General features: G+C 39.7%; 1 protein-coding gene across 1 annotated transcript in view; it reads left to right on the top strand.

Moving 5' to 3' along the window:
- Nucleotides 1-27,361, top strand: part of EGF (epidermal growth factor) — a 57,439-nt gene that overhangs the window by 11,225 nt on the left and 18,853 nt on the right. Inside the window, exons 3-17 of the mRNA XM_054292574.1 lie at nt 1,923-2,122; nt 3,094-3,275; nt 4,579-4,809; nt 6,369-6,571; nt 10,745-10,870; nt 11,843-11,965; nt 14,189-14,311; nt 15,438-15,563; nt 16,617-16,753; nt 18,639-18,787; nt 20,411-20,515; nt 22,229-22,452; nt 25,530-25,697; nt 26,438-26,587; nt 27,044-27,190. Of these exons, the coding sequence (XP_054148549.1) occupies nt 1,923-2,122; nt 3,094-3,275; nt 4,579-4,809; nt 6,369-6,571; nt 10,745-10,870; nt 11,843-11,965; nt 14,189-14,311; nt 15,438-15,563; nt 16,617-16,753; nt 18,639-18,787; nt 20,411-20,515; nt 22,229-22,452; nt 25,530-25,697; nt 26,438-26,587; nt 27,044-27,190 (2,394 nt within the window). The remainder of the gene's footprint in view (nt 1-1,922; nt 2,123-3,093; nt 3,276-4,578; nt 4,810-6,368; nt 6,572-10,744; nt 10,871-11,842; nt 11,966-14,188; nt 14,312-15,437; nt 15,564-16,616; nt 16,754-18,638; nt 18,788-20,410; nt 20,516-22,228; nt 22,453-25,529; nt 25,698-26,437; nt 26,588-27,043; nt 27,191-27,361) is intronic.

Raw genomic sequence — 27,361 nt, forward strand, 5'->3', positions numbered from 1 at the left:
ATTCACAGGTACCTGGTAGGGAATTCAGAGAGTGGAAAGGAGAAAACCAAAGTGTATAAATATTCTTGGTCTACTGATTGGCAAGACTGCAGGCAGTAGCTGTCAAATCCCTTAGATAAATCAGCCTGGCCACTCTTCAGTGTTCATTTAACACTCACATGAAGCAAGTTCATTGTTCAAATATGGGGTTGCTCAGTTCAAGTAGCAGCAGGAAAAGGGAGTAATTAAAATCCTGTAAGCAGCTGTTATAATTAGGTGGTAGCTTTAAAATTTGAGATACAAAATATTCTGCTAACATATAAACAGTGTACTGACCATCTTCCCTGTGAACGAGACAAAATTACATTTTGGGTGCTCATCAGAACTTTCTTCACTTGGAGAAATCAAAATTTGTCTCATTCCTCTGCTTTGAAAGGAGAATTAAACAACCTTGCAACTGTGAAGGTGAAGCATCTGTCTTAATTTTGTAGAAGAGCTTTTTGTTGAGATTAAAGCGTCGCTTTTCATTCTAATACTAAAGATATTTAGTTAAAAAAAGAAGTGATCCTTGTCAATAAAACCAGTTTAATTTTCAAAGGTATATGTGTAAGGAAACTGGTGGTAGTGCATCTTTGATGGCATCTATTCCCAATTAATGGAAAGTTGCTTCTTTATTGTAGAATAATTCAGCAATTAATTACACGGGCTTGAAAGCTGTCATCGTATTGGATCTATATAAAAAATTACATTTCAAAGTCAGTTGGTTTGAGAACTACTTGTATTCCAGGATCTGTTGTTTCAGAAAACCACGTTCTAAAATTCCAACCTTACTAACACAATGGGATTTCTATTCTGTATGTTTTTTTTTTGTTTAAAATTAAATTAAAGAATAGACTCAATGCCCACAAATAAGTAGTTATATATAAACAAACCAAAAAGCAAACAATACACCCATGTTTGTTTTCAAAATGAAAGTTAAAATGCGTTGGTTACATAAGAACTGCTTTCCTATATGCACTTGACAGACAGCCTAAATGAAAACCCTTGTTCCTTGAACAATTTTAATTGTAGTTAAGGTTCCTTGTGCTATCTTAATCATGCTCTACAGTGATACCCTAAAAATAACCAAGAGGACTTAATAAAACTGGATCAATCCCAATTATTTTATCATACTAATTGTACTTCCATACTTATCACCTTGTTTTAAGGTTGCATCAAGGCTATTGGGATCATCCCAGCTGCTCATCACTTTTCAGCCTTAATTGGTTTTCTGGAGTATGGGGCATAATTGGAGCACCTTTCATTTTAACATATGTTATATAAGAGTACTGTTATACTCTTACCATTTGCTCATTGAAAATAAGAGATTTTTGTCTGGAAGAAGTTGTTGCTTTTGAGCTGTCAGAGTTTTAAGTACAGGTCTTTTGCTTTCCTTCAGCCTTCTGCAGCACAAGAAACCTCCCCAGTCTCCAGTTTCTTGCTTTTTCCTGTCTTGGGATCTTCAATTTCCCTTTTTGGATAGTTTAAGGAAGGTTCCAGGCTACCTCTCTGTGATCAATTCTTGCTATAGCACAATAGTTTGAAGTGATCTTCAACTTGGAGGCACATCCATGGCAAACTTCTTTCAAACTCAGCTGACAAGCATGCAGTTGTTGTTCTGACTTCTGACTGGGCTGTGGTTGTTTGGGATAAGTGGTAATTTCATTGCCATTTCAGTTTCCTAACTCAGCTTTTTGCCGTAATTTTCAGCATCAAATGTGAAAGGACCATTCCATTTATATATAACTGGTTTTCTGCGATACACCTAGAAAGTTGCTATTAAGAAATGAGACATCTAAATCTTGAACTTTCTCTTTACTTAGTATGCAACTGATGAGAATTTAATGCAACAAAAATGCAATGATTATCAATTAATTGGTCTCATTTTGTTTTCTCCACACCAGACCCAGCACCATTCCTGCTTTTTAGCCATGGAAATGCCATCTTTAGAATTGACACTGAAGGGACAAATCACGAAATATTGGTTTCTGATACAGGTCCATCAACACTTCTGGATTTTCATTATATAGAAGAGAAAGTGTATTGGGTAGACTCTGAAAGGCGACTACTTCAAAGAATTAATCTAAATGGCACAAAACGAGAGGTAAAGTAATCAGATCTTTGGAATTCTCATGGTTAATGTGTAAAGCCCTCTGTAGAAACCACCTGCTCCTTGGGTAAAGTTCTGCCTTTACTGTTCATCAATTAGCACTTTACTTTTGCTCTTGTAATGGTTCTGACCCTGAGCCAGGCTGTTTTACTGGCATTCACATTCAGGACATACAGTATTTTCTGTGGATCACGTGAATGCAGGAGAGGATTTAGTTAAAAATGCAGGAGAGGAAATTCAAACAAATTAAGGCTGTGTAGACTTTATGTTTCTATCAGTTATAGATTATTCTCTGGCATTACAACATTGTCTTCAAGATTATTGCAACACAAGCTGACACAAATGCTATGAGAAGAATGTGCTTGGATTCCTACTCATTTCTTCTCAAACCTTTTATTGGTTTCTATGGTTGCATAAATGCCATTAGCACTTTATTCTTTGTTCAGAAAAAAATCTGTGTAGTTCATTGCATCTGGCTGATTAGGAAGGGCAGACAGGCTGTTCTGGCTGAACTTAATTGCTGTGAGAGTTTTGTTTTCTTTGAGAGAGACTGCCAGTATCATTTACCTCTGTGGAGTTTTCACTCATGTATTTTCACTGATTTTAAGGGATCAGGGTCCAGTAGTTAGGAGACTTCCGTCTGTAACAGCACAGGCCTGGGTGCTGCATGGTGTGCCAAATGCAAAAAATGCAGCTAAATATTAATCCAGAATATTTCCTGTGCAGAACAGTTTCTCCTTTTGCAAGGAGTCACTCAGTTCAGAGGAGCTATGTGTAAGCACAAAAACCAAATGAAAGTGATGAAAGAAAAAGAAAGAGAAACAGCTATAGGTCTGAAAGAAAATAAAGCAGGCAAAGGAATGAATGGGAAAGTTTCAGCTGAGTCTTCTATTCCCTGTAACAAAAGCCAAGTTTAGAGTAGTCATTAGGATTCCACTTGTCAACTCATTTTTTCTTGTTTACAGAGACTATGTTACATAGACAAAGGCATTTCAGGATTTGCTATTGACTGGATAAATCAAGACATTCTCTGGGCCAACAGGCAGAAAGGAACCATAGAAGCAACCGACATGAATGGGAAGAAACGCCGAGTTCTTCTGAGAGCTGCTGGTCGTCCCACAAGGATCACCATTGATGCTGAGCAAAGGTAATTTTATAGGGATCAGTAATTTCATTGCAATGGACCCCAGATATGTAAAGTACTATGGTTGTGGTTTCATGGAATCATAGAAATGTGTTAGAAGAGACATTAAAGGTCATCTAGTTCCAATCCACTCACCAGACAAAGGGACACCTTCTACTGGACCAGGTTGCACAAAGTCCCATCTGACCTGCCTTGAACAGATCCAGGGGTGAGGCATCTTCAACTTCTCTGGGCAACCTATTCCTGTGCCTCACCACCCTCACAGTAAAGAATTTCTTCCTTATATCCAATCTCAATCTACCCTCTTTCAGCAAAATTTCTGGGTAGGAAAGCAGTATTGGGAAGCAAAGGGAATGATGCCTGCAAATGCTGGGAGTCACTTGTGTTCCAGACTCAGCACACTTAGAACAAAAATTAGTATATTTTCTGGAAAAAAAAAAAAGTCAAAACTGACAGTTTGCTGCTGTTTCCCTTGTTTCTTTATCAGTGTCTCCAAATATTCTGAATTCACTGCTGCTGCTTAGCATCACTAGCACTTTGGCCTTCATAGAGATGCTCCTTTCAGCTTCAAGTAATTTGCATGGAGAGCCATGCTCACATGAGAGGTCTGCCTCCTCAAGGGTTACCAGTGTGAATCATCGCAGTGGTGTCTCCGTGCTAATTTCCCCTTACACAAAAACCTCTCGCATTAACATTGCAAAAAAAAAAAGAAAAGCAAACTTGAGAAGAATTTGAAATGTTTCTATTTTGTTTAGCAAGAGCATTTATTTGTTATCACTTTTAATTTGCATTAAAGCTGCTCAAGGTGTGTGTAACTATTTTAATATTAAGACTCTTGTGTCCATTCCTAACACATTTGTACATAAACCAATTTTCTGATGATAGTAGAATTGCTAATACTCTTTGGAATCTTGGCATCTCAGTGGGATTTAGGGCTAGGACATCAGATCTGCCTTTCCTCAAATTTACAGGAGCTCCCCATAGATTTGAGAAGTAATTCCAGGTTCCTTGACTGCATGTCTGAACAAAGTAGAGAGACAGACAAAAGTGCCTTGTGGTTAAGCTGGGCTGATTCCTGCTTGACCTACTTGAGGGAAATTGCTACTACCTCTAGTAATACTAGTTTCTACTACCTCCAGCAGTACTCGTAGCTCTAGTACCATACAGAGAAATTCTGTATACAGGAGCAACTAAATAACTTTATAAAGAGTGTGTAGCTGCGATGTGATTTTGAAAATGTAGGGTTTGTTTGTTGTGGGGTGTTTTGTTTTGTTGTGTTTTTTGAACATGCTTCTCTTGCCTGCAGGCTGTTATTTTTGTCTTCAGATGGTACAGTTTCCAGCATATACCGAGCGTCCCTCAGTGGAAGTGATATGATAAATATCTTGAAAACTACAGAAAAAATAAAGGCCATCTCACTAGATTTGGTTGACACAAGGCTCTACTGGATCCAACATGACCACGGAAAAGAGATTTCCCACATTAGATCATGTGACTATGACGGTGGAGCTGTTCGTTTCCTCAGAAATTCTGTCCGGTGAGTTTTCCTCAGCTTGTCAGAAATAAAACATTCATTTCAGGGATGCAATTAAGCTCTCTCCCTCATCCTCCCTTTTATTGGGTCAGTCCACAACATGAGGAGTATAAAGTGTAATGCAAATGGCCTGTGACTGTAAATGTAACATTAATGATAGGAAAATGAAAAAAATGTCGCTGTTATGAGAATAATAATTGCCACTCAGCACTCTCCAACTTCCAAGCTTTCAACAAATGATAACTAATTAATCCTTTGAAATCCTCTCTGAGTGTTTATTAGTGGCCTTTTTCTGCAGAGAGAGGAGCCGAAAGGAGAGATTAAATGATTTATCCAAGGTCACAGTGGGTGAGCTCAGGTGTCTGAGCTGTGCTCAGGAGACTGAACTCCATCCTCATCTAAGCCTGTTGTCCTCCTTAGCTGCAGCCTGGGGAGGCTTGGCCCTGAGCTCAGGCTCTCCGAGAAGCACCAGCAGATGTGGAGAAAACCATGCTGTGCAAGAGCATTGTCCTGCCCCAGTGCCAGTGCTGAGCACAGTGAGGGGGCTCTTAGACCCACGTCCTTCTGGTCTTCGTGCTGTGCAGGGGTGCAGGTGCCTGTGGTGGCCACGGGGCCAGCGAGGGGATCAGGAAAAGGCCGTCACCACAGAGTCTTTCAGTATGCTTGGGTCTCCATGTGCGGAAAAGAGATTTCCGACAGTAGAGAAAAATTAAGTTCTGCTGGTCTGCTTATTTAAATATGTGGTCCACCATTTTCACATGAGGAACACAAAGTTGGCTTCTCCCTCCAATGCCAGCAATCAGTTTGGATTTTTCCTTACTTTTCCCCCCTTTCTCCCTTTTGTTGGTTGTTTTCACTGGGGTATTAATTTAGCCTGGATGATCTGGATTCTCTTTTCCACCTGGAATATGTTTTCCTGGAAAGCAGAAGACAAAAATATCTTTTTCAGTATTTTTTCTGGTTTCTCTCTTATTTAAAACTTGATGCTTTTGTGATTTCTGCTAGCTGCTGTAACTGTGGTCAGTGAATGGAAACTACATTCCTGAGATAGGAGAAGCAGCAGAAGATGGGCTTTAGGAGTGCCCTACTCCTACCATGCCATCTCCACCCTGATTTCCTCAGACAGTCAGAATTGTCAGAGCAGGCACTGGATATTGGGAAACAGTGGAACTTATCTGACCTACTTCCTTGAACAGACCAAGTTTCCATTATGGTTGCTGGATTCACCAGAAGCAGGGTCACACCCAGGATATCTCTCAGTTAAGTCAGTCCTGACCAATAGATCATTAAACCTGTGAGAAATGCAGATTATCCATTTTGTGTCTATTTCTTGCAAATAAGCAGGATTGAGTGCTGAATTATTTTGGTAATGTCTCTGCACCTCTTCTGATTCTCTGATTCACATATATAGAAGATACTATAGTGTGTGTGTGTATATATATACAATATTTTTAAAAAGGTAATTTTCAGTGAACCTGACTAAACTAGGCACTCAGAAAATGTTTGAGTGGGTAAATATGTAGGGATCATGAAATGTGCCACTTTGCTCTCTTCTCTTGTAGACATCAATTGCTTGGTATGTCTCTCTTTGCTGAGCACCTGTACTACTCAGACTTGAAGTCTGGCATGATATGGAGAGCCAACAAATATACTGGAAATGTTGTGGTCACAATTAGCCTGAAACCATCATTTTTCCCACCAGTGGAGATAAAAATAGTACATCCATTTAAGCAGCCAGGTGCAAGGATTGATTCTCAGGATTTGGGTAAGTAAATGTAATGCTGCTATGCGTGAGAATAATAATGTCATACACTCTGATTCTCTGCAGTAAGAATTGTCTTTGGCAAAATTCCAGGCCTCAGTGAAATGAAGGAAAAAGTTTTTTTTTCACTTCAGTGGTCCACAGTTCCACTTGGTGTGTGCAGCTCCAGCTGAGTATCAGGGTAGAAGCATGCCAAGCATGAACTGCTTCTTTCATTAATGTATATACACATGCAGATAAATGTGACTTTCCCATTCTCTTGCCTTTCTTTACACCCAGACATTTTTATGCTTTCCTGCTAAATGCACAAAGCATACAGATTTTTAACCCTCTTTCTGCATTATCCTCACCAAATTTCTGCTTCATTCTGGAAGTTTTAGTCTAAAGCACATGTAAACAAGTCTGACTATCATGGCAGCGAAGGATTTTAAGCACACAGTTTGTTCTACAAGTGGATGTCTCAGCTTTGCTCACTCATCACAGTGAAATGATTCAATTAAAAGTCAGCAGATCTTAGACAGTCTTGAAGCTGCTATAACAACTATAGGATAAGAGACTCCTGCCTCTTTAATTGATACCAATTGCAGTCCACAGTGTGAGTTGGTCATCTCTCTGCCTTTCACTGTGAATCCAAAAATGAAGGTAATTGGCTATCAATAGTTCACCTTCCTTGGGGATTCCTGCTGAGGCAGTAAGAAGTGAGGGATGTCCAGGGAAATAATGTCTTGTCCCATAGTCTCTGGGGAGCAGAGCATTCTTGCTTTAATGGAATAGCTTTTGTCACCAGTTTTGCTTGGGTAAGAGCAATGGGGCATAGAGTGTGGAGGCATTTGTGTGCCAAGCTATGGTTGCACAGCTCCCAAGGGAAGACAGCCATGGATTCCCAGAAATATAGAGACATGGGGAGAATATAGTGTTTGTTTTAGTTCATATGATCAAAAATCAAACTATAAATGTATCTTTTCGAACTATTCCCAAATAGCTACTATAAAATAGGCTTTGTCTTTCTTCATGCCAGCCAACAGCTGTGCCCTCTGAAGATTGGTCTGAGTGGCAAAATCAAAACCTTCAAAGGAACTTTCCCCCTCACACACTTTGTTTGCAGTGCCAAGACGTGTTGAGATGCAGAAGATTGTGTTCCTGGAAATCAAGCTTACCCTTGTAAGCACAGGGAGTCTCTATTCAGAGACAATACTTGTTCTGTCCTTACTTTGGGAAAAATGGTTGTCCTGGCAAATGGAAACACTTTTTTCTGCTGACACGTTTGGTGCTCTCACATAGAGGAACTAGGGCAAGAATGTGCAGCTTAATTTCAGTGACTGTGGGCGCTTAGCCTTTATTCCTCTCTCAGAAGATTTATTCCACTTCTTCCACCAGAGCATTCTGCTTTCTAGCATTTCTCTTTCCACGGAAAAGGCCTTTCTCTGCTTTTATTAATATATGACCTACCAATGTTCTCAAATGGATGTATATTTCCCACATGTTTAGTGAATTTTTGTACGATAGGCTGTTTACATGTTTAGTAAATTTTTGTACGATACTGTTGTCAGCAGTAGGCTTTTTAAAAAAAATTCCAAATAACTTCTTGTAAAGTGTCTGGGAAGTGGTGGAGTAGAAAGAAAGAAGCTTAAGATGAACCTTTTGGACTTTGTATGTGCATTGCTTGGCTTATCCAATGCAAGAACAGGGATGAAAGGAGGACTAATGAGCCTGGAGTTCAAATGAGATTTATAGCTGATCTTACAACAGAGAAACCTGGAGATAAAAGCATACCTAGACTAATTGGATGCTCTGTACAAGCTAAGAAAATGTACATTGCAATGTAGTGTCAGCTGTGAATTATCAAGCCTTCTTTAAAGCAGATACCTAGTGAGTTCCTTCAGATGAAAAGGGAATTTAGGAGAAGTGTGCAACTGATATGATTTGATTTTTTTACTGTCATTTGAATTATTTACTTTGCTACTTAAATTCCTCAGGTTCCCTCTTCCCTTTCTCTTTCAAACTACTTCCTTGGATTGGTCAGGGCCAATTAGTAGAGGGAAGAGCATTAATTCATCTATGGGTTTGCTGTACCCCACAGAACAACTTTGGTGTGTCACTTTTAATAACGGCTCATAAAATATCTGAAATACCTTAAAAACTCAAATATTGCCTCTGGAATTCTTTGAAAGAATCTTTCCTAACAGATTAATGATATTCAGTACTCTTGTAATTTTTTTTTTGAGAAATTTTGTTTTATTTCTTTACAGAAATACAGGAAATACAGGCATCAGGCTAATATCTGAGTATATGTATTTGCATGCAAAACAGGTGATGGGAGGGGAAAAAACCCTGCAAAACAAAAATAAGTTAGTAAGAGTGGTTTGTAATGGTGTTCTTCCAGAAAATATTATATTATAGACTTTGTGATTCATAATTTAGTCCCCACTCTCTTTACGCTTTGAAATGTGATTGGGATTTTTCTGTATCGATATGGCTACATAGAGTTCTAATAGTAGTTAAGAATTATTATCTTCCAGAGATTGTCCAAATGGCAAAACTATAGCTTCTATTATTTATTCTGTATCTCCAAGGTGTCTTAGGTCTTTTTAGGCCACTTAGATCAATAATGGTACAACCATGGGGAGAAAAATCAGAAACAATGATAAGCATATGATGCAGTTGTTGATTCTGTTTCTTTGTGGTTGCATGCACTTACACTTTTATTTTTTCTAATGAGTTCTTTATTTGAAGATTAGACTTTCTATTACTTTATGTTCCCAATTCCATTGCAGTAGAAAAAGATTGTGTCCAATTTAAAATTAATTCTACAAAACAAGAGGCCCACCTAAAACCACACAAAATTCTAGCCTCTTGAAAAATAACATGCTAAATAATGTAGATAATATCTACCTAGTCATCCATTCATAATTTTGGATTTAATGGTATGACCTTTGCTAGAGGAGACTTAACCAGTTAACCAAATATGTGCGAGGTGTCTGTGCCTGTAGCCAAACTGTCTGGGAAATTATATATTATTTTATAGATGTGATCTATCTTTCCACCAAGGGGCCAATGTTTTCTCTGTTGTGGCTGGCAGAAAAATAAACTTGGAGCTTAAATATTATGCATTTTTTCATCTTTTGGAGTTTAGTCTGTGAATGGGAAACAGCAGAAGAAAGTTGGTGACATACTCATTTCTTTGCCTGTACGAGCCCGTGATGTCTTATACACACAGCCCAGGGCAAAGACAGCATTTTGTGTGGCTGAGCACCCACATTCAGCAGCATCAGTTCAAACAAAAATAACCATTTTGGAGACAAAAATAAAATAATGAGTGCTGCATACCTGTAAAAGCACCAGCCCTGAAAGATGGCTGAGCAGAGACATGAGGCTCTGCACATCCTTCTCATGAGAAAGGAAACTGGAGAAGCTTTCCCTGGGAAGGAGGAGAAACGGGAAGGCTCCTGGGGACTTGTTGGGCGTATTTTTTCTTCTTCCTTTGAAGAAAGGTTCTGAGTTTGAAATTTGAACTCAACATTTATAATGCTTGTATTTCTCATAGAGCCACACCAATACAAAGATTCTCTAAAATGGGCCAAATGGACCTTTTGCCCAAATGAAACACACGGTCATTAAAATCTGCCATTATCTTTTTCGTTAAATAATATGAGTAGTAATGTGGTAATGATACCCCAATAACAACAACAACAACAACAGTCTTTGTATGCTGGGTCTTAAAAAATCTCTCTTTTCTCTCGTTTTTGCATGCATGCTTCCTCTCTGTTGTTCTTATTCCTGAGTGTTTTACAAAGTAATATATAATACTGTGCAGGACTGGGGGCATAGGAAACTGGAATTTTCCCTTTCATAGTCACTCTAGGTATGGACCCAAACCAAACCATCCCTTAGTTCATGCTCTCTCTAAATCCGCTTGTGCTGACATAGAGCTCAAAATTATCATTTGGGCACACCTACTCATAGTACTCCAAGTACTTTCATTTTTACAGTGACTGTTTTTTGCCTGATTTTACCAATGGAAAAAAATGAAGTTATTTTGCATTAATAAGAAGTTCCTCAGCTTGGCTGAGCAAGCAGATGTTGACAAGAAAATACATCTCTCATCCTCTTTCTACTGGAGGGTTAATACAATAAGAACTCCAGTCTACTACAACTACGCTGTAATTGTTCTTTCAGAAAAAGGAATCTGTGATTGGAACAGAGAAAAGTGCAGAAGAAGAATCTGCAGGCCAGACTTGAGGACTCATCGGTGTAAATGTTCTAGTGGCTTTATTTTAAGTCGAAATAAACAGTTTTGTGAAGGTAATACATGAATTTCTCATCCACTTTATTCTATCACATGAAAAAATTCTTCTGTTCTTTTACTTAGTATCTTGAGTTTGAAAAATTACTATGAGCTTTTAAAAATTTCAGTGTGCCATTTAAGTTTTGTGTCCTTCCAAGCCTGAAAGAGTTTAAAACAAGACCTGTGAAAGTGCCACAGATGTTATTCTTGTGAGAAATTTTGGTCCTAGTCTGAGTGGGTAAAGGAGCTTCAGACAAGTAGGAATTCTTATGTATGCTAATTTAATTTTAAAAGAAGGATGAAACTGGATGTACCACTGAAGGTGAAACATGGAATAATCCAGCAACAAGAAATCTGTCTGAAGTATAATTTCAAAAAAGACATAAATATTTAACATGCTTCTAAATATTTTAATCTGGATTGTTTTATTAAAAATCTAAAATTTCTATTAATAATAGATAACAAAATACTTTTTAAAGCCTCTCTTTCACAACACGACCAGATTTTTTAAGACATAATGGCACCAGAATTCCCAGCTCACAGGATTTACAAAATTGCCTGAGCATCAGCCTCCCAGTTCTCAGGAAATTCTCAGGTTTGATTTCTGAATTTCAACTTTTAATACACTTGTGTTTTCTGAGGCTTTTACTTAAGTCATGTTGAACCCAAATTTTTAAAAAGAACTTTTGCTTTAAGACAGTGTCTATTGTACATGTTTTGGATGTGCACAGGATTTAAATGGCACTGGAATCTGTATGAAAAGGCATCAGAGCATGAGTATATTTTGCTAGAAGATTTTTAACACTGTATTGAATGAGGTCTGCAAACTTGTTTTCTTATGGTTCATTAGAAAAAACACACTTTTGTGAAATGAATGAAAAAAAAGGATGTACTTTTTCAGACTATTACTTTATTTCATTAATCTATTCCCTAACATTGGCTGATGAGGTTATTCTGACACAACAAGTTCTCTCTTTTTTTTTTTGCAGACATTAATGAATGTGGCTTCTGGAATCACGGCTGCACTTTAGGCTGTGTGAACATCCCTGGCTCCTATTACTGCACCTGCCCGAGAGGCTTTGTTCTGCTGCCTGACAGGAAAACGTGCCATGGTAAGGAGCTGAAATACACAAACACTTGGAGTCTCCTGTTGGAGAGAGTCCTCATTTCACGCTGGAACTGCTGAAAGTTTTGTGTATTGCATTGCTGCTTCCAATCCCATGTTATGTAAGCAGGATCAGCTTAAAGTGAGTGAACTGATTTCAGGTGTCCTATTCAAGGAAGCAGAAGTTACACGTGAGAAATTATGTGCACTTCTTCAGAGGAGGAAAAAAGAAACAACTCAGGTCTCCACAGAGACCTCTTCTCAGATTAGGCCTGGTGACACAGCACTTATGTATTTTTAAATGTGGTCTCTGAATTTGGCTCACTCTCTAAGGATTTGCCCAGTCTCTGAAAGAGCAGCTCACAGCATCATGTATTTTCGTTTCAGATCAGGGCTGACAGCCTTGCCAATATGTATGACATTAGTGGAATTAAATGTGTATGCTCAGCCTGCAAATGAATTAAGCCTTTCTGAAGTAAGTCTAGAACATAAAATGTGAAAAGCTTCCAAGTTTTGAGGTCTTGGAATATTGTCAGTCACTTTTGAAGTGAAGCTTATGCATAGAAAAAGGTCCTTCTAATTTGTTTATTTGAAATAAAACATTGGTATAAGGCCTAAGCAAGAGTGCCAGTGCACACTAACAAGTTCTGTGTGGATCATGGCAGGATAAAGATCTAGGGTATATTAAATATCACTACTGGAGAGTAAATATAGCCACAGAATCTAAAAGGCTCTAGCAGTCAGTCTATTTTAGACTCCAAGACTCCTGGGCAGGGCCAGGAGTTGGACTCAACGATCTCCATGGATCCCTTCCAGCTCAGGATATTCTGTGATTCTGTTAGAGCCACTTCTTCCTTTTTACCAAGAGGAATCCAGGAGCAGGATTCAGTGACCCAGAGTGGGGGTCCAGGGTGTGTGTGACAGTGCAGAGGGCAGCCAACTGCAGCAGAACTATGGCAGGGCTGCAGCCAGAGGTTACTGGGAGATGGGATATCACTTTGCATCCAAAACAACATCGAGACACTGCAAAACTCAGTCCTGCTTTGGATGACCAGCTTGAACTGTATGCCTGCATTTTGGGTGGCTCAAATTAGATAGAAAATAATGTTTTTCTAGCACAGACTGGGGATGCAGGATGGACTGTGTGACCTGCAGCACAAGGCAGATGTTCACCAACTATGCAGCTTGAGAGACACACACAAGATGAGAAGTCCAAATGCTGGCCAGAGATTTTGATACTTTGTTCTCCAAGCCCTTTGTGAAGCTCTTCATCTAAAGCCACAAGCTCTGGTGGCTTTAGATGAAGCCAGAAAATTCAGAAGGAATTTTCTGGACCCCATTCTCTGTGCTGGAGTGGTTGGCACACTCCAGTCCAGCATGCAGGTGTCCTGCAGAAGCAATATTTGCAAGAGCTATGCACCATTTAGGCCAAAGGGCGCTGCTGATTCATAGAAGCAGCTGTGGAAATCTTGCATTGGTTCCAGTCATATGGCACTAGAACTGGGACAAAGAGATGGCTACTGCAGTGCAGAAGGTGGAAGGAGCACATCTTGTGAAACTGCATTAAAGAAATTTTAAAAAAAAAATGTTAGCACTGCAATATTTCTAATAGCAAGTAAAGGAAAGCTCTTGCCAAGTCCTCAGATGATTTTGCCCTTATAACTTCTAAAATTGACACTAAGGAACATAGTTTTGTTTCTGGAAGGTCCATCTCCTGTTTTGATTGATCTTAGTTCTTTTATACTTGGAGTAGTAGGAAAGTGGTTCTTCCTCATTCTCTTGGTCTTTTATATTTATTCTTTCAGTATACATTCCTTGTAGTTTTTAGAACCTGATCTATTTTTGATGAAGTACAAGAAAGAAATTTTTCAAAATTAACTTCTATTTTGCTAACAAATCTTCGAGTATTTTGAAAAATTAAAGCCTGATAAGTATAATGGCTTCAGGACTCAGCAATTTTGGCTTTCTCCTTGGCTGTAATTAGGAGGAGGTGTGGAAAAAATTTGGAAAAGTAAAACAGAAACACAGCATAACAAACCACATAAAGATTTCAGAAGTGTTGTACTCTAAACATCACAATTATATTTATTTATATATTTAATTTCCCTACTTTTTTTTTTTTTTTCTTCTTCTTCTTTTGCTATTTAAGATGTTAACATCTCTCCCTGGGGGCTTAGTAAAAATTTTTATCATCATTTAGGGTTTTTTTTTTCTCCTTAAATTACTGTAGAGCTAATTACCTGTACAAGTAATGACACTGGCTGTAGTCATGGCTGCCTTCAAACATCTAAAGGCCCTGTTTGCTATTGTCCAGAAGGATCTGTGCTCAAAGTGGATGGCAAAACATGCACAGGTAAGGAACATTTTTCTTAGCTGAAGTCACTGCCAGGCTCTGTTCATTCTTGGCACCAAGAGCCAGAATTGAATGAAGGTGTTTTGCGCTCATTTTGAGCAGCTGTAAATGATTGCACAAGATAATAGAATGTGAGGTGATTTGAGTGCTGACATGAGCAGTATTCATCTTCCTTTTTTAATAGATTTTTAGTAGCAGCAACATCCAATATTTGCTGGCCAAGTTCTTTTGTTGTCAGCACAGATCAAGACATGTCTCAGGTTTTTGTTGTGGGAGACATCTAAATTTATACTTGAGAGGACATATACATACAAAATTAAGGCTCAGGTGGTAATTTTATTGATGTCATGCACCCCATGTCCAGAGTCACTCTAATTTACCCACAAATGGAATTTTTGCAGTCAGAATACTTGAAGCTGCCACACTCTATCTGTAATTCCCCACTTCAGCAATTTTCCAAATTCAGGGGAATGTAGCTTCTCAACTGCATCTTTTCAGTCGTAGGGGTCAAGATAGCTCCATTACTGACAGCCTTATGCTGTGAAAAATCCTCTTTCCCTTTTAATCTCTTTCATATTGTGGACTATACTTTATACGTAGATTCAGTCATTATTTCTGTTTTGCTAGTTCATGTTGGTATTGAGACTATAACAAAAAATAAACCTCAAAAGAATGGTTTCTTTTCACGTGAAATCTTGGTTTGTTTTCTTAGAAAGTATCTATTTGTCATCCTAGCCTAATTAACTTCTGGGGGGATGATTGCATGAATTTGCTGTTTCTTTGCATGGAGTCCAAAGTCTGATCAAATTTATTACTTTGTTGTAGATGGGATGATATTTGCATGGGAGAAGAGTTCTCTGAAATACATGAAAGACCCTCTCTCTTTACATATCCCACCCTCCCACTTTGTGTTACAACGCAACATCGAGTTACTACTAATTTGTTTTCACTTCTCTAGGCTTCTGCTTTCAGCAGGAGGCCTTTTGGTAAATCTACCAGTCACTGAGATGATTTGCACTGTAGAAATCCTGAGCAGAGTGAACCATTCTCTTATACCTCTGATTTTGTTGTATTTTATTTTTCTTTTAGAACGGCACAGTAAAATTTTACAAATGCTCTGTTTAAGGTTGTACATCTCCAGATAATGGTGGCTGCAGTCAGATATGCTCTTCCTTAAGCCCATCCTCCTGGGAGTGTTCTTGTTTTCCTGGATATAAGCTTCAGCGAGACAGAAAGCACTGCACTGCTATAGGTTGGTGTCTTGGTATGCCTGCATATTTCTGCCAATAAAAGTAAATCCTTTTTTGAGTTCTTTAGGGTGGATCAACTGGGATCCCTTTTTGCGCTGTTTTTAGGTTACTTTGTGAAATTTGGGAAGTATTAGTTGTTAGGAAAGGCAACCTATTTTGGAAATAAACCAGAACAACCACGAGTACATGCTTCTGTCTCCTTCACAGAAAGTTCAATCTGTGATGCATCTTCACCATTTCACTCTGGGCTCCCTTACTGTGGAGGCCTGTCCTGCAGTACACAGGGGTTTGTGCCTTCACATAAATATGGGCATGGTTGCTGCCCAGTGTTACAGAGCTGGGGCTGAAGTCTCTCCATTTGGTGAATAGGATAGGGAACAGTCTGCAAAGGACTTTCCATATTAGGATATTTCTCCCCCTCTGGCCCCAGGAAGCTGAGGTGTTTGATGTGCAATTTTGGATTCCAGACCTTTCTGCTCTTTCTGAGAACAGGGCAGATTCTGGTGATCAGCAAGGTATAAGCAATTACCAAAGAGAGAGCAGGAAAAAGAAGTTTTTGATTTGTGCCTGAAATCAGGGGAAAGCTAGGTTTGGGGTTTTTTTTGGAGGGAAGTATCTTTCTTGCTTTTACTACAAAAGACTTCTCCATATACAAATTCAAGTTATTCTGGCATTTATGCTAATGCTGTGAAATGTAGATGATTGCCTCGAGGCTAAGGCACTCAGTGTGAAATGCAGCAGGACTAGTGACTCCTTTTGTCAGAAATGTTGAGACTGATGCTGACAGTAAATAATATAATGCTTGTGGATGATTTTAAAAATGAGCTTTGCCCTTTTGGCAGTCAAAATATGCTATAGTCTGTAAAATTATATTCACATTTATTTTTAATTTCTTAGGCAAGTCGAGTGTAGGAAAATTGCTGTAATTTCTTTTTGCTTCTGCTCCGCATTTTGTCTTTTACAGTGACTTATATACACACTACTTAGAAGTAATGCAAGTTAGAGATCAGTTTGAACTTAGTGCAATTAACATACTGGCAAATTTTAATCGGCAGGTCCTAAGCCATTTTTGTTATTTGCAAATGGCCAAGATATCCGCCAGATCAGTTTTGATGGAACAGATTACACAAGTTTACTTGACTGGCAGATGGGAGTAGTCTTAGCACTGGACTTTGACCCGGTGGAAAATAAGGTAAGGCATTAAAAATGAGAGGATTCTGGAGTGTTGCAAGGACAAAAGGATTGAGCTTTCATGTGCCTTAACCTTTCCTCTGTCAGTGATCTGGATTACGCATTATGCTGCTCCTTGTTCTGTTGCCTGTCCAGGGGCACAACAGGTACAGGCTGCCAAACATTAGTTGAAGAATTTCATCCTTTATTTATTTCCTTTTTGTACATTGAAAATGATATTTCACAGAGAATTTCAATGTCTAAATTCACTTCAGGCATGATTTCAATTTTAAAGAACTTTTGTGTGAGTTTTCTCCATTAAGACTGCAGTGCTGTTTTCTGGAAATATACTGTCGACTTTCTTCACTGTGTAGTGGTACAAGCAAAAATATCTTTTATTCTATCCAGCTAAATCTGTATGATTCCTAGTAAATGTTGGAGTAATCTTAATAAGAATTATTTCCCACGTCCTGATATTACTGAGCAAAAATACTGAATGCTCACAGAGTCTATTGCTCTTCCAAAACACACTCCTCACATACTAGACAGCGCTGTTGGAAAGAGGAATCTTCTCTGTATAAAGACCTGTTTGTCTGTGTGGCCACATCCTAATGTCTCCTAATCATCCTATGTCATCCTAATAACTCCTTGCCTGCAGAGCTGGGAAGAATAGGAGTTCAGCTGTGCTTTGCTATACCTGCTGTGGCAGACAGTTATATATTCCCATGGAGAGCCTTATTTCCACTGTAAAAGTGTTGCAGAGAAATACTGGATGGTACAGTGAAAGCTGATGAGGAGCTCAGTTAAGTTGTTGGAAGCACCTCAAGGCCCAGATGGACACAGCTAAACAAATGTGAATGTTACCAGATCTGCATTTACAGGTGGAGCACTCCAGGTGCTCCTGGAACATCTCCACGTGCTCCCGAAATAGGGCCCTGCTGGAGAGGCAGCAGTTGCCCTGTGCTGTGCCAAGCGCGGATCAGCAGTGCCAGGGACTCTGGTGTGCACCTGGGATCCCCTCCTGCGGTGCTGGGTGGCAGAGCAGAGGTGGGGGAACATGCAGGGGCTGCAGGAGCCTGGCTGTGTCAGCTGAGGGGCAAGGCAGCACCCCTTTGTGCTCCCAGGGTGTGGAATTAGCTGGGCTAAGGCTAGAGGCTCCCTCCTGTTTTGTTTGACCTCATGGCCAGCATCAAAGCAAAGTTATTTGTTTTGCTGTTACCATTTCCAAAGAAAGCCTCAGCACTACTTTTGATATGGTTGTGCCATGCAATGTTTGCCTCTTCTGGTTTTTGGATACAAGATAAAATTTACACATCCTTGGAAAATGCAAACCGGGTTTCTCTGCCAGCAAAGAACTTTACTTTTGACCTCAAACTAAGAAACCTCTTCTGGAAATGTTGGAGCCTTACAGAATAGACACCTAGTAAAAAATTAAGATAGCTACAGGAAAGAGTGGAAAAAAATACAAGTAAAATTTATACCTCCTTTTCCCCTTCCCAGCTCCTTGATATACATAGGGTGCTGCCATCTTCTCCACACTTGTCACTTTTCAACAAGAGCAGCCAGTGAAATGACAACATGCTTCTTTCTGCCAGTCCCTCAGCTGTGCTTCATGTGAAGTAGCTGCTGGCTGAAACAAAACTACAGGATATTCAGAGGGCTGTATATAGGGCAACCAGGATTTACAGCTAAGCACAAGCTGCCTGTAGAAGTCATCCTGGTTGAAGGATAAGTGTCTTTTTATTTGATCAGGGATCACAGGTTAGCTGTGCAGCCTTTTGTGAATAAGCAGTTTAGGGAATTTTCCAGATGAAAAAGGTGTTTTAGAAATGGAGTTACGAGACAGAGAAGGTAGAGTGGAAAGTGAGATGAGAACTAATGACACCTTGTCTCTTATTTATTCACAGATTTACTTTGCCCACACTGCCTTGAAATGGATAGAACGAGCTAATCTGGATGGCTCAGATCGGGAAAAGGTTATTCACGGAGCTATGGATACCCCCGAAGGCCTTGCTGTGGACTGGATTAACCGTAAATTGTACTGGACAGACAGAGGGTACATGCTCCACAGGGCATTTATGCTGAAGCATGCCATTAAATATTTGGAATAAGTGACTGATGATGCAGAAATAGCTGAGATATCCCTCTAGTTCAGTAGTGCTTCACATTCTGATTGGGTAGTTTTAGTCCCAAGTACATACAGTTGGAAGGTTCTGTAAAACTAAAATGCTGGAAGTTCACTTGCAGTCTGTATTGTGTTTTTATCTTTGTCTTTCCAAGAAGCAAGGATTTGGACTCAGTTGCAAGGAATCTAAAGCATGCATACATATGTGCACATGAATATATTTCCTTACACTGTTTTTATATACAGACGCTGTGTGTGAGTGGGTGTGTGTAGGTATATCTTTGTATATACATACATATTATAAAAAAGAATAAAAGATAAAAAATATTATTATGGTATTGAGTACATCTTGGGCAGAAGTCAGTGTTGTTGGCAGCTAAAATCATGTTATTAGAGAGTCTTTGTCAATTATCTCTGATAAAAGAGAAATGACTGCTGCCAGACAATGTGATCACCTTTCAGCTGATAACTAACCTTAAATGCAGAGGGAAAAAAACCTGACCTTTGATCAAAAGGCAGTTTCAGATCACAACAGATAATGAAGACACCTTGAAGAGTGGTCATGAGCTTTCAACATGATCCATAATTCGTTAGTCAATAAAAAGTAATTTTGGGTGTTTAGATCACCCTCATTCTTAATTTTATATATTCTTCTAGTCCACTTCCTTGCTTTTAGGTACAATATTGTCATATGATTGAGCTGCTGTAGAAATATTGTTTCTATTGCCAGTATTGCCAGTGTTTCTTGTGAAATGGGAGATTATGGTGCTTCTCTCCATAAGACAGGACATATTCAGGGGGAATATGAGAATTTGAACCTGGAACTTCCTTCTCACCCACTGCATTTACCTGTTTGAATTCCACATTTGCAGAAATATATTTCTCCTTCCATCTCTGTGGGGCCTTTCTCTGAAGGTTCAAAGAGGCAAGGAAGGCTGTAGGCTTGCTTGCAGGTAGAGACTGATATTTGTTTGGCAAGATGAATATCGCAGCAATAAAATCAGTTTTCTGGAAAAAAGGTGGATTGAAAGATTGGCAGTGTAGATTCTATACTTGACTTGGCCTCAGATTTTATGAGTAATCTTAAGAACCTTAGCCTCATCATTTCCTGCAAAATAGATGTAATATGTAAAATGACCACTGCTCTCTGGATGAAAAATGCTATGTAAAAGTACTATTTTAAAAAATTCTTTATACATTTGGTAATGGTATTCAGTTAGGAGCTGGTTTTCCTCCTGACTCCTTTTAAAGCCAGCATTTATCTATTAGTGATCATACTTGCAATTCATTATTCACCCAAAGAAGGAGAACTTCAAGTCTTCTGCAGACCAGCAGGTATTTTATCATTATGCCCTGGACCAGATAATGAAGCTGTAACATGAATTACTTGTTGATAAAACAACTAGACATCCCACATCAGCAGGATTACTTCCTGTCACTGTGAAATTATTTATTACAGCTTAAATAAAGCAATGCGAAATCTTAGTGCATTCAGCCCAAGAAGGCAATTAAAAAGATGGCAGGGAGGACCTAACAGTGCTCTCTGTGTTGCAGGAAGGTGTGCATTGAGAGGAGCAATCTGAATGGAATGCAAAGAAAAATGATCATCTGGGAGGATCTCTCCCAGCCCCGAGGGATTGCCATTCACCCATTTGCTAAGTAAGGAGTGATAAACACAGTAAATCATGTAATGCTTGTGGATGATTTTTAAAAATGAGTGTGCAAGCTTTGCCCTTTTGGCAGTCAAAATATGCATTAGTCTTGTGCTGGATTAGTCATTGCCTCACAGAGCTGTGTGAACTGTAATGCTTTATTGCAAGTTTGTTTCATGAGCTGGGACATGTTCATTTCTCACATAGATTTTAGAAGAAAGTTGGAGCATTAATGATACTACATGCAGTTTAAGCTAAAGATAAGCATGAGCATCTGAGGTCACTGACAGCTGTAGGTGCCTCACTACAAACTTTGATGGCTCCATATCTAGTAGTGTGAAGAAGGTAAAAACTTTTAACCAGCAGTGCTTACAAAAATGCCTTTTTTTGGGTCCATGTCTCAGTTTCAGAGGAAACTAAACCTAATTTACTATTCTGGAGATTTGTTGTTTTAAATGCACCTACTATTTTCTTAACTGGTGTTGAAATGATCCCATGTGTTCACACTCTTGATGAAATTCTGGCTGTTTCAATCAATGGCAAAGTCCCACAGATTTTTAGTCACTATGCTTGTAGTAGGAATATTTTAAATCTGGTCCTTTAAATTTTGTTTTGATGCTCACATCCTGCTATAACTAAGTACTGAAGAATCAGAAAGAAGCAGGTTTGGGGAGGGTGTTTTCCTAGCTTGCCTCTGCCCATAAAAGACCTGAAAGAACCTTTCAGTAGAGGTTGAATGCTATAGCAACATTTTGCAGGAAAACTTTGAAGAAAGGTACCTTCTGTCAGATTGTTTACTAGAATTATGGTAGAGGCAAAGCATGCAATGGGAAAGTGAGGAGGAAACATCATTAAAACCTAACTTTTTAGAAAGTTCATTGTGAAAGGATGAACAGACATTGTTCATAGTATTAGGCAATGTCCATAGTATTAAACAGGGATATGAAACACAATTAGAATTCTTGACAATACTGGTCCTTGCATTAGTTAGAGCAAAACTGCTTGTGTAACTAAAGCTACGTGAATCTCTGGGTTATTTCAGTAAACCTGACAGAGGCAACTGGCAAGTGGGAATGGATGAGCCCAAACTTCAGATATTATTTGCAATTATAGCTATCCCCATTTTTGAGTTGCCTTCTAGCATTGTTTGTTCATTGAAAACTGCTAAACATCCAGTGAGTAACACACAGGACTCCAGAGGGAGACCCTGAGAATCATGATTTTATTAAAGGAAGAAGATTCTGGACCTGATATTGGTGTATCTTTTTTAAACAACCTGCCTACTTTTGCTTGTTTTTCATGGGTAATTGGTAATTTTAGTTTCATTTGTTTATTGTTGTACCCCTCTTTAGACTAGGGTCTGGCTAATGCATAATTTTCTGTTGTCTGGATTTGCTAAAACGCCATCAGCTGTCACATGGAAAATCAAAAAGCAGATATGAAGTGCTGTGGCAGTTAACGTAGTCAGGAGTTGCTTTCCAAAGGTTTCATGCCAGTGAACAGAGTGAGGATTCTGCATAAGTCTCAGTGCAATCACCTGGAGTCTCATGGCAAGCATGGAAAGATCAGCAGCCAATGTGTTTGCTTGACGCGTGCACTTTTTCTCCTGTGAGTCAGGGCTGCATTGCTCTGATCTGACCTTTCTGCTTTGAGAGAACTCCATGGAGAGGAGGACAAACATTTACTTACTGACTCCCTGTATTCATTTTGTTTTCTGAAGGAGATTATACTGGACTGACATGGGGGTCAGCCCGCGGATTGGCAGCTCTTCGTTAGAAGGCTCCGATCGCCGGGTCGTAGCCAGCACCGGCCTGCTGTGGCCCAGTGGAATAGCTCTGGACTACTTGGCTGACAAGGTCTACTGGTGTGATGCTAAACAGGCCGTGCTTGAGAGCGCAAACCTGGATGGTTCTGGTCGTCGAATTCTTGCACAGAATGATGTAGGTGAGGCTTTGGGGTTGATAATTACCTACTGCTGCTTGTCTGCGCGTGTATGTGTGTCTGCATATATGCATGAAAACTACTGGCCAGCTGCTGTGCTATATATCCCATGCTATGTTGAGGGTAATGACAGCACTTGAGCTTTTCATTCTGTTACCCAGCTGACTTTTATTCATTTTAGCAAAAGAATTTCTTTCTAACTCTCTCTGCTTTTACTAACGAGTCACTTTGCATTGCGCAGAGAAGTTTGTGTGACGCCCTCTTCCTGCCTTCACAGAAAAATGAAAAGAATAAAAAAATTAAAAATGTGCTTTGCTTTTCCCATGCATGGCTGCTTAGTTTAATTCAGGTTTTGCTGTGTTTATTGCATCACTGAGTTATATTGACACAAGAAGAAAGGGAATTACTCTGGGTTGTAAAGGTCCTTGAGCAGCAAACCTGTATCTGCTGCATTGAGCACTGGAAGGATTCCAAACACACAATAGATACCAAATGAAAAATGATTTTACAATGTGCTGGTAGTTTTTATGGCTAAGAGTTCTACTGTTTGACACATAACTGTGCTGTTCTGAAGCAAAAGAAGAGAGGTGTTAGCAACACGGAACTGATGTTGTACCACGTCTAAGGTAAACCATGTGTTTAAGAATCTTGTCCATGGCAAATTAGTTTCTGGAGAGGACTATTTCTTTTGATCATGGGATCTCTCTGGGCACCATTTTGTAGGTGTGCATACAACACATGGGCAGAGTGAGGACTCAGCTCAGTGCCATGACTGCTGTGGGTAACCCTATGGTTAGTCTGTCAAGCAGCCTCTGTTCTAGTCTGTGCTCTGGGAAGGCTTGTGTTCATCACTGAAGCCAGATACCCTCCCAGTCTTTTGGAGGTGACCAAAGTGAGGTCCTGGAGGAATAAGTGTTCTCCAGTTTATGAGACATCAAAAGGCTCAGGAAGTAATTTCCTAGTAATTTCCAGCCTTCTTCTCTCTTCCCTTTGCTCCCATGGCTACTGCCTCGTCCAGGAACGGGGCGGATCTGCAAAGGAGGACCCTGAAATCTGAGCCAAGTTTCATTTTGTTTCTCCACAAGGAGTAAGACATAGTCTTACAGGGAGCAAAAGAGAAGGAGAGCTGGGAGCACTATAGAAACATGGATTATGTGAAAGGAGCAGTGATACAGCTGTTTGGAGGTGAGAGAAAAGGACATGAACATCTGTATGGAAGGAAGTGAAAAGAGATGAAGGCCTGTAGGGGTATGAATTTAGAGAAGCATGTCCTGATCATTTGCTAATGCTGCTAGTGAAGACTGGAATTCAGATTTTGTTGTTGAACAGCTGTACACTGGAGTTCAGGAAGGTGGCACCTCTTCATGGGTGTTCGGCTGTAACATGAATTTTTATTGCAGCAGCTCCCTCTAGTGCCCCTGTACTGAGAGCTCATTCAGTAGAGCTGCATGCAAAACAGGTAAATTATTTCTGCTCTTCCACCGAACCCCATTTTCAGCTGTAAGTACAACATCCCATAACAACCTGCCTGAGGCAACAAAGAACACAAGCATCCCTTTTGTTTATGCAGTGGGTGGCATTTGCACTGTTCCTGCTGTCTCCCTTGACTGACACTACTCTTCTGATTTTAATCCTTATCGTATTCACAAAATAAGAGGTTAATAAAGTGCTGGACAAAGCAGGGTACTGTTTGTGAATAGTGCAAACTACAGATCCTAAAACTGTGAGGAAATGTTTGGGTGTTTGGGGACAGTATCTAGGTCTTGGTCTAGTTGCTCAAATTTAATGGGAAGAAAAGGTAAGAACCAAGATCAGTGATTAAGCATGGGTCAGTGGAGGTAGTTAGGTGCCCATAATACACTCTTCAAATAACACTAAAGAACATTTACACAGTGTCTTAGAAATTTTTTTGTAAAGGACTGTTTTTTTCAGTTTATTTGTGAGGTGAATTTAAGATATACCAACACATACTCCTTTCCCAAGGTTCTAATGGTTATCTGTATTGGTTATCTGTTGTGTTGTTTTCTTGTTTGCTTGCCTTTGATTTTTTTTCAAGCTAGTACGTGTTGGGATCCCATTTTCATTACTGAAATGAAACACCACATAGTTGAGGTCTACATCAAGAATGTAAAAGCACAGACCGTAAAAATCATGTCCTTAAAAAACATACCTTTCAGAGGGGCTCAGACTGCAGCGGTAGAGTGCAGCGCCACTGAGGCTCTCAGGACCACAACACAGCAAACCTGCTTCAGCCAGGACGCATCCACTCTGAAGCCAGGTGTACATCCATGGAGGAATAGCATGTGTTGTTCTTACCTTCCATTGCAAAAAGCTTGCCCAAAGGCCATCTTGAAAGCAGGAGATTTCTGAGTGTATAGAAAAAATTGCATAGTGCCATGTGAACTAATGACAATTTTCTATCATGAGAGATTAAAAAGTGTCAGAATCATTTTGTAAAGATCTTTATGTCTGCCATTATTTATATGAAATTACTCTTTGGATTCTGAATTGCTGAGCTTATCTCTGGAAGTCACACTAGGGATCTGAGTTTTCCTAGTGCAGATAATATTGTGCTACCAGGGAAAAGTTCCTGTGCTCTGAACTTGGGGTGGAGTTTCTTGCAGCTACAGTTAGTCCTATAATTGTTAGGTGCCTGGCTGAAGCTGATATCTAGGATCCAGTTGCCATCAGTGAAAAGAGAGGAAGTTACCTGGATGACCTATTGCCTCCTGTGGCTTATGTTAGCCGGCTGTATGCCCCTGTGCATTGCTCTTGTGTGTTCTTTTGGCACTTGCAGAGGCCACACACTGGCTTTGGAGTCAGTGGCTGCAGTGCCTGCAGCTCCCAGGCTGCCCTGGGACAGGATGCTTGTGCAGGATCCTGGCAAAGGGATTTTTCAGAAAACATGACAGTGACTGCTCATGAACACTTATCCCTCCCCATGGGATATCAAAGGGAGCACAGGCTATGGCTAAGTCCCTGTGTTAGAAGTTGATCTATATGCAGATAATTCTTTCCTTTGTAGGGTTTCTTGTGTATGTTCTACAGATGTGGAAATAACAAACCTAATGTCTTTCCAGGGCACCCTTTTGCGGTAGGAGTGTTTGAGGATCACCTGTGGTTTTCTGACTGGGCTAGGCCATCCCTGGTGAGGGTGGACAAGAAGACCGGCCAAAACAGGGTACGTCTGCGAGGCAGCATGCTGAGACCCTCATCAGTGGTTGTAGCTCATCCTCTGGCTAAACCAGGTACACTGCAAAAATCGAGCAGTCATTCCCTTCCAGCCTCCTCTTGTTCACTGATACCAGCAGAATAGATGTCCCTGGGTAGAGGATTGTCTTCTCAGAAACAGGCTCTTTAAAAAGCCTTGCATAGTCAGGCTGGCATTTATTGAAAGCATCATCTGGGCATGTGTCCCAGGAATGCTGACAGATTTACGGTCATGCCCAAGAATAGATGCTGATCAATTGCCATGAGGCCACCACAGTCTTCAAATTCCTATTTATCCTAGTTTATTAGCACCCCCCCCCCCCCTCCCCAATAACAACAAATGACACAGGAAAAGATTTTGTGAGATTTATTAGTTTTTGATCAAATAATTTAATTTTCTGTTGGGAACAATCTCCCTGTAAGGGGAAACGAGTAATTCAATAGGTCAGGATTGAGAGAAGGTAATCACAGGTTCCTTATGCCATTGAAATATTAGGACTCTAAATACCAAAGGAGAAACAATAAAGGAAATAAAATTTAAAAATGTGGTACATGCATTAGATACAGAGTACATGAATCTCTTTTCCTGACAGGGGCTAGGTGATAATATCTACGCTTTACTATATGCATTTGTTGTGTATAAAAAAAATTAAATTAAATTAAATCCTAGTTTTTGTCAGTCCTTATTCTTTTTCCAGCTGCTTCAACTCTAAACATAGTTTAGCATAGCTAAACACAGATGTTTATTGAAGAAGATTTTCCTGTTTTTCTTCATTAGGGGCAAATCCTTGCCTTTATGAGAATGGAGGCTGTGATCAGATCTGTGAAAACAGTTTTGGAATTGTCTACTGCAAGTGCTATCCAGGATTTGTGAAAACTCAAGGTGGAAAATCCTGTCGTGCTCTGGATTCTTCCAACTCAACAGCAGGTACAGTCCTCCAGTTCCCAAAAAGCCCCCCCTCAAACCCTTGAGGATCCTGATAGGTAGCACTGGAAAAATTCACCTTGCTCTAACATAAGGAATGATGGTTTTTCTGAAGAATGAAAATGCTGGAATGTTGTCTTTGGGACAACAAGGCAACAGATGTTGTCTGGCCACTGTAATTCTTCCCTTAGCATTTTAGCAGTGAAAAAAGTGTGTGCAATGCTGACAATTATTGTGAGCAATGAGTCACATTTCTTCTCTTTTGTATTTGAGAAGATTCACCAGTGAATGCTTTTAGGAATAATTTGACGTCAGAAACATGTCAGTCTGAGAGGATACTGATGCTTATTTTAAAAGGAAACCACCATGATTATTGGAAAATACATAAGTGTTTGAAAATCAGATGGCTATTTCAGTAGATTGAAATAGTCCATGTCACTTTTTTCTTGTCTTTTTCAGGAAGTGTCTCTGTGCACAAGGAGATAATGCCAATGCCACCACCAGAGACTGTGCTCCAGAGCACACGGAGCACTGGGATTTTTAAGGATGCAGACAATGGGAAAAAGCAGAAAATATTTTTTTTTACTGCTGAAATCATGGTATCAGGTATAGTCTGATGGTTATCTTCCTTATGCTTACTCTGAGGCTCTGAACAGGTTTATTGAGCAGAAAGAAGTAATAGATCTTAAAGAAGGAAAGGTTCATTGTTGATGGTATTCATGCTCTTAAGCTTCTAAGGCCTTGGGTCTGTGCAATTATTCCAGGTAGGACTGCTTT

Source organism: Melozone crissalis, unplaced genomic scaffold (assembly GCF_028551555.1).
Source record: "Melozone crissalis strain CALT ecotype California unplaced genomic scaffold, PUWL_Pcris_2 ptg000006l_1, whole genome shotgun sequence".
In the NCBI taxonomy this organism is placed as follows: domain Eukaryota; kingdom Metazoa; phylum Chordata; class Aves; order Passeriformes; family Passerellidae; genus Melozone; species Melozone crissalis.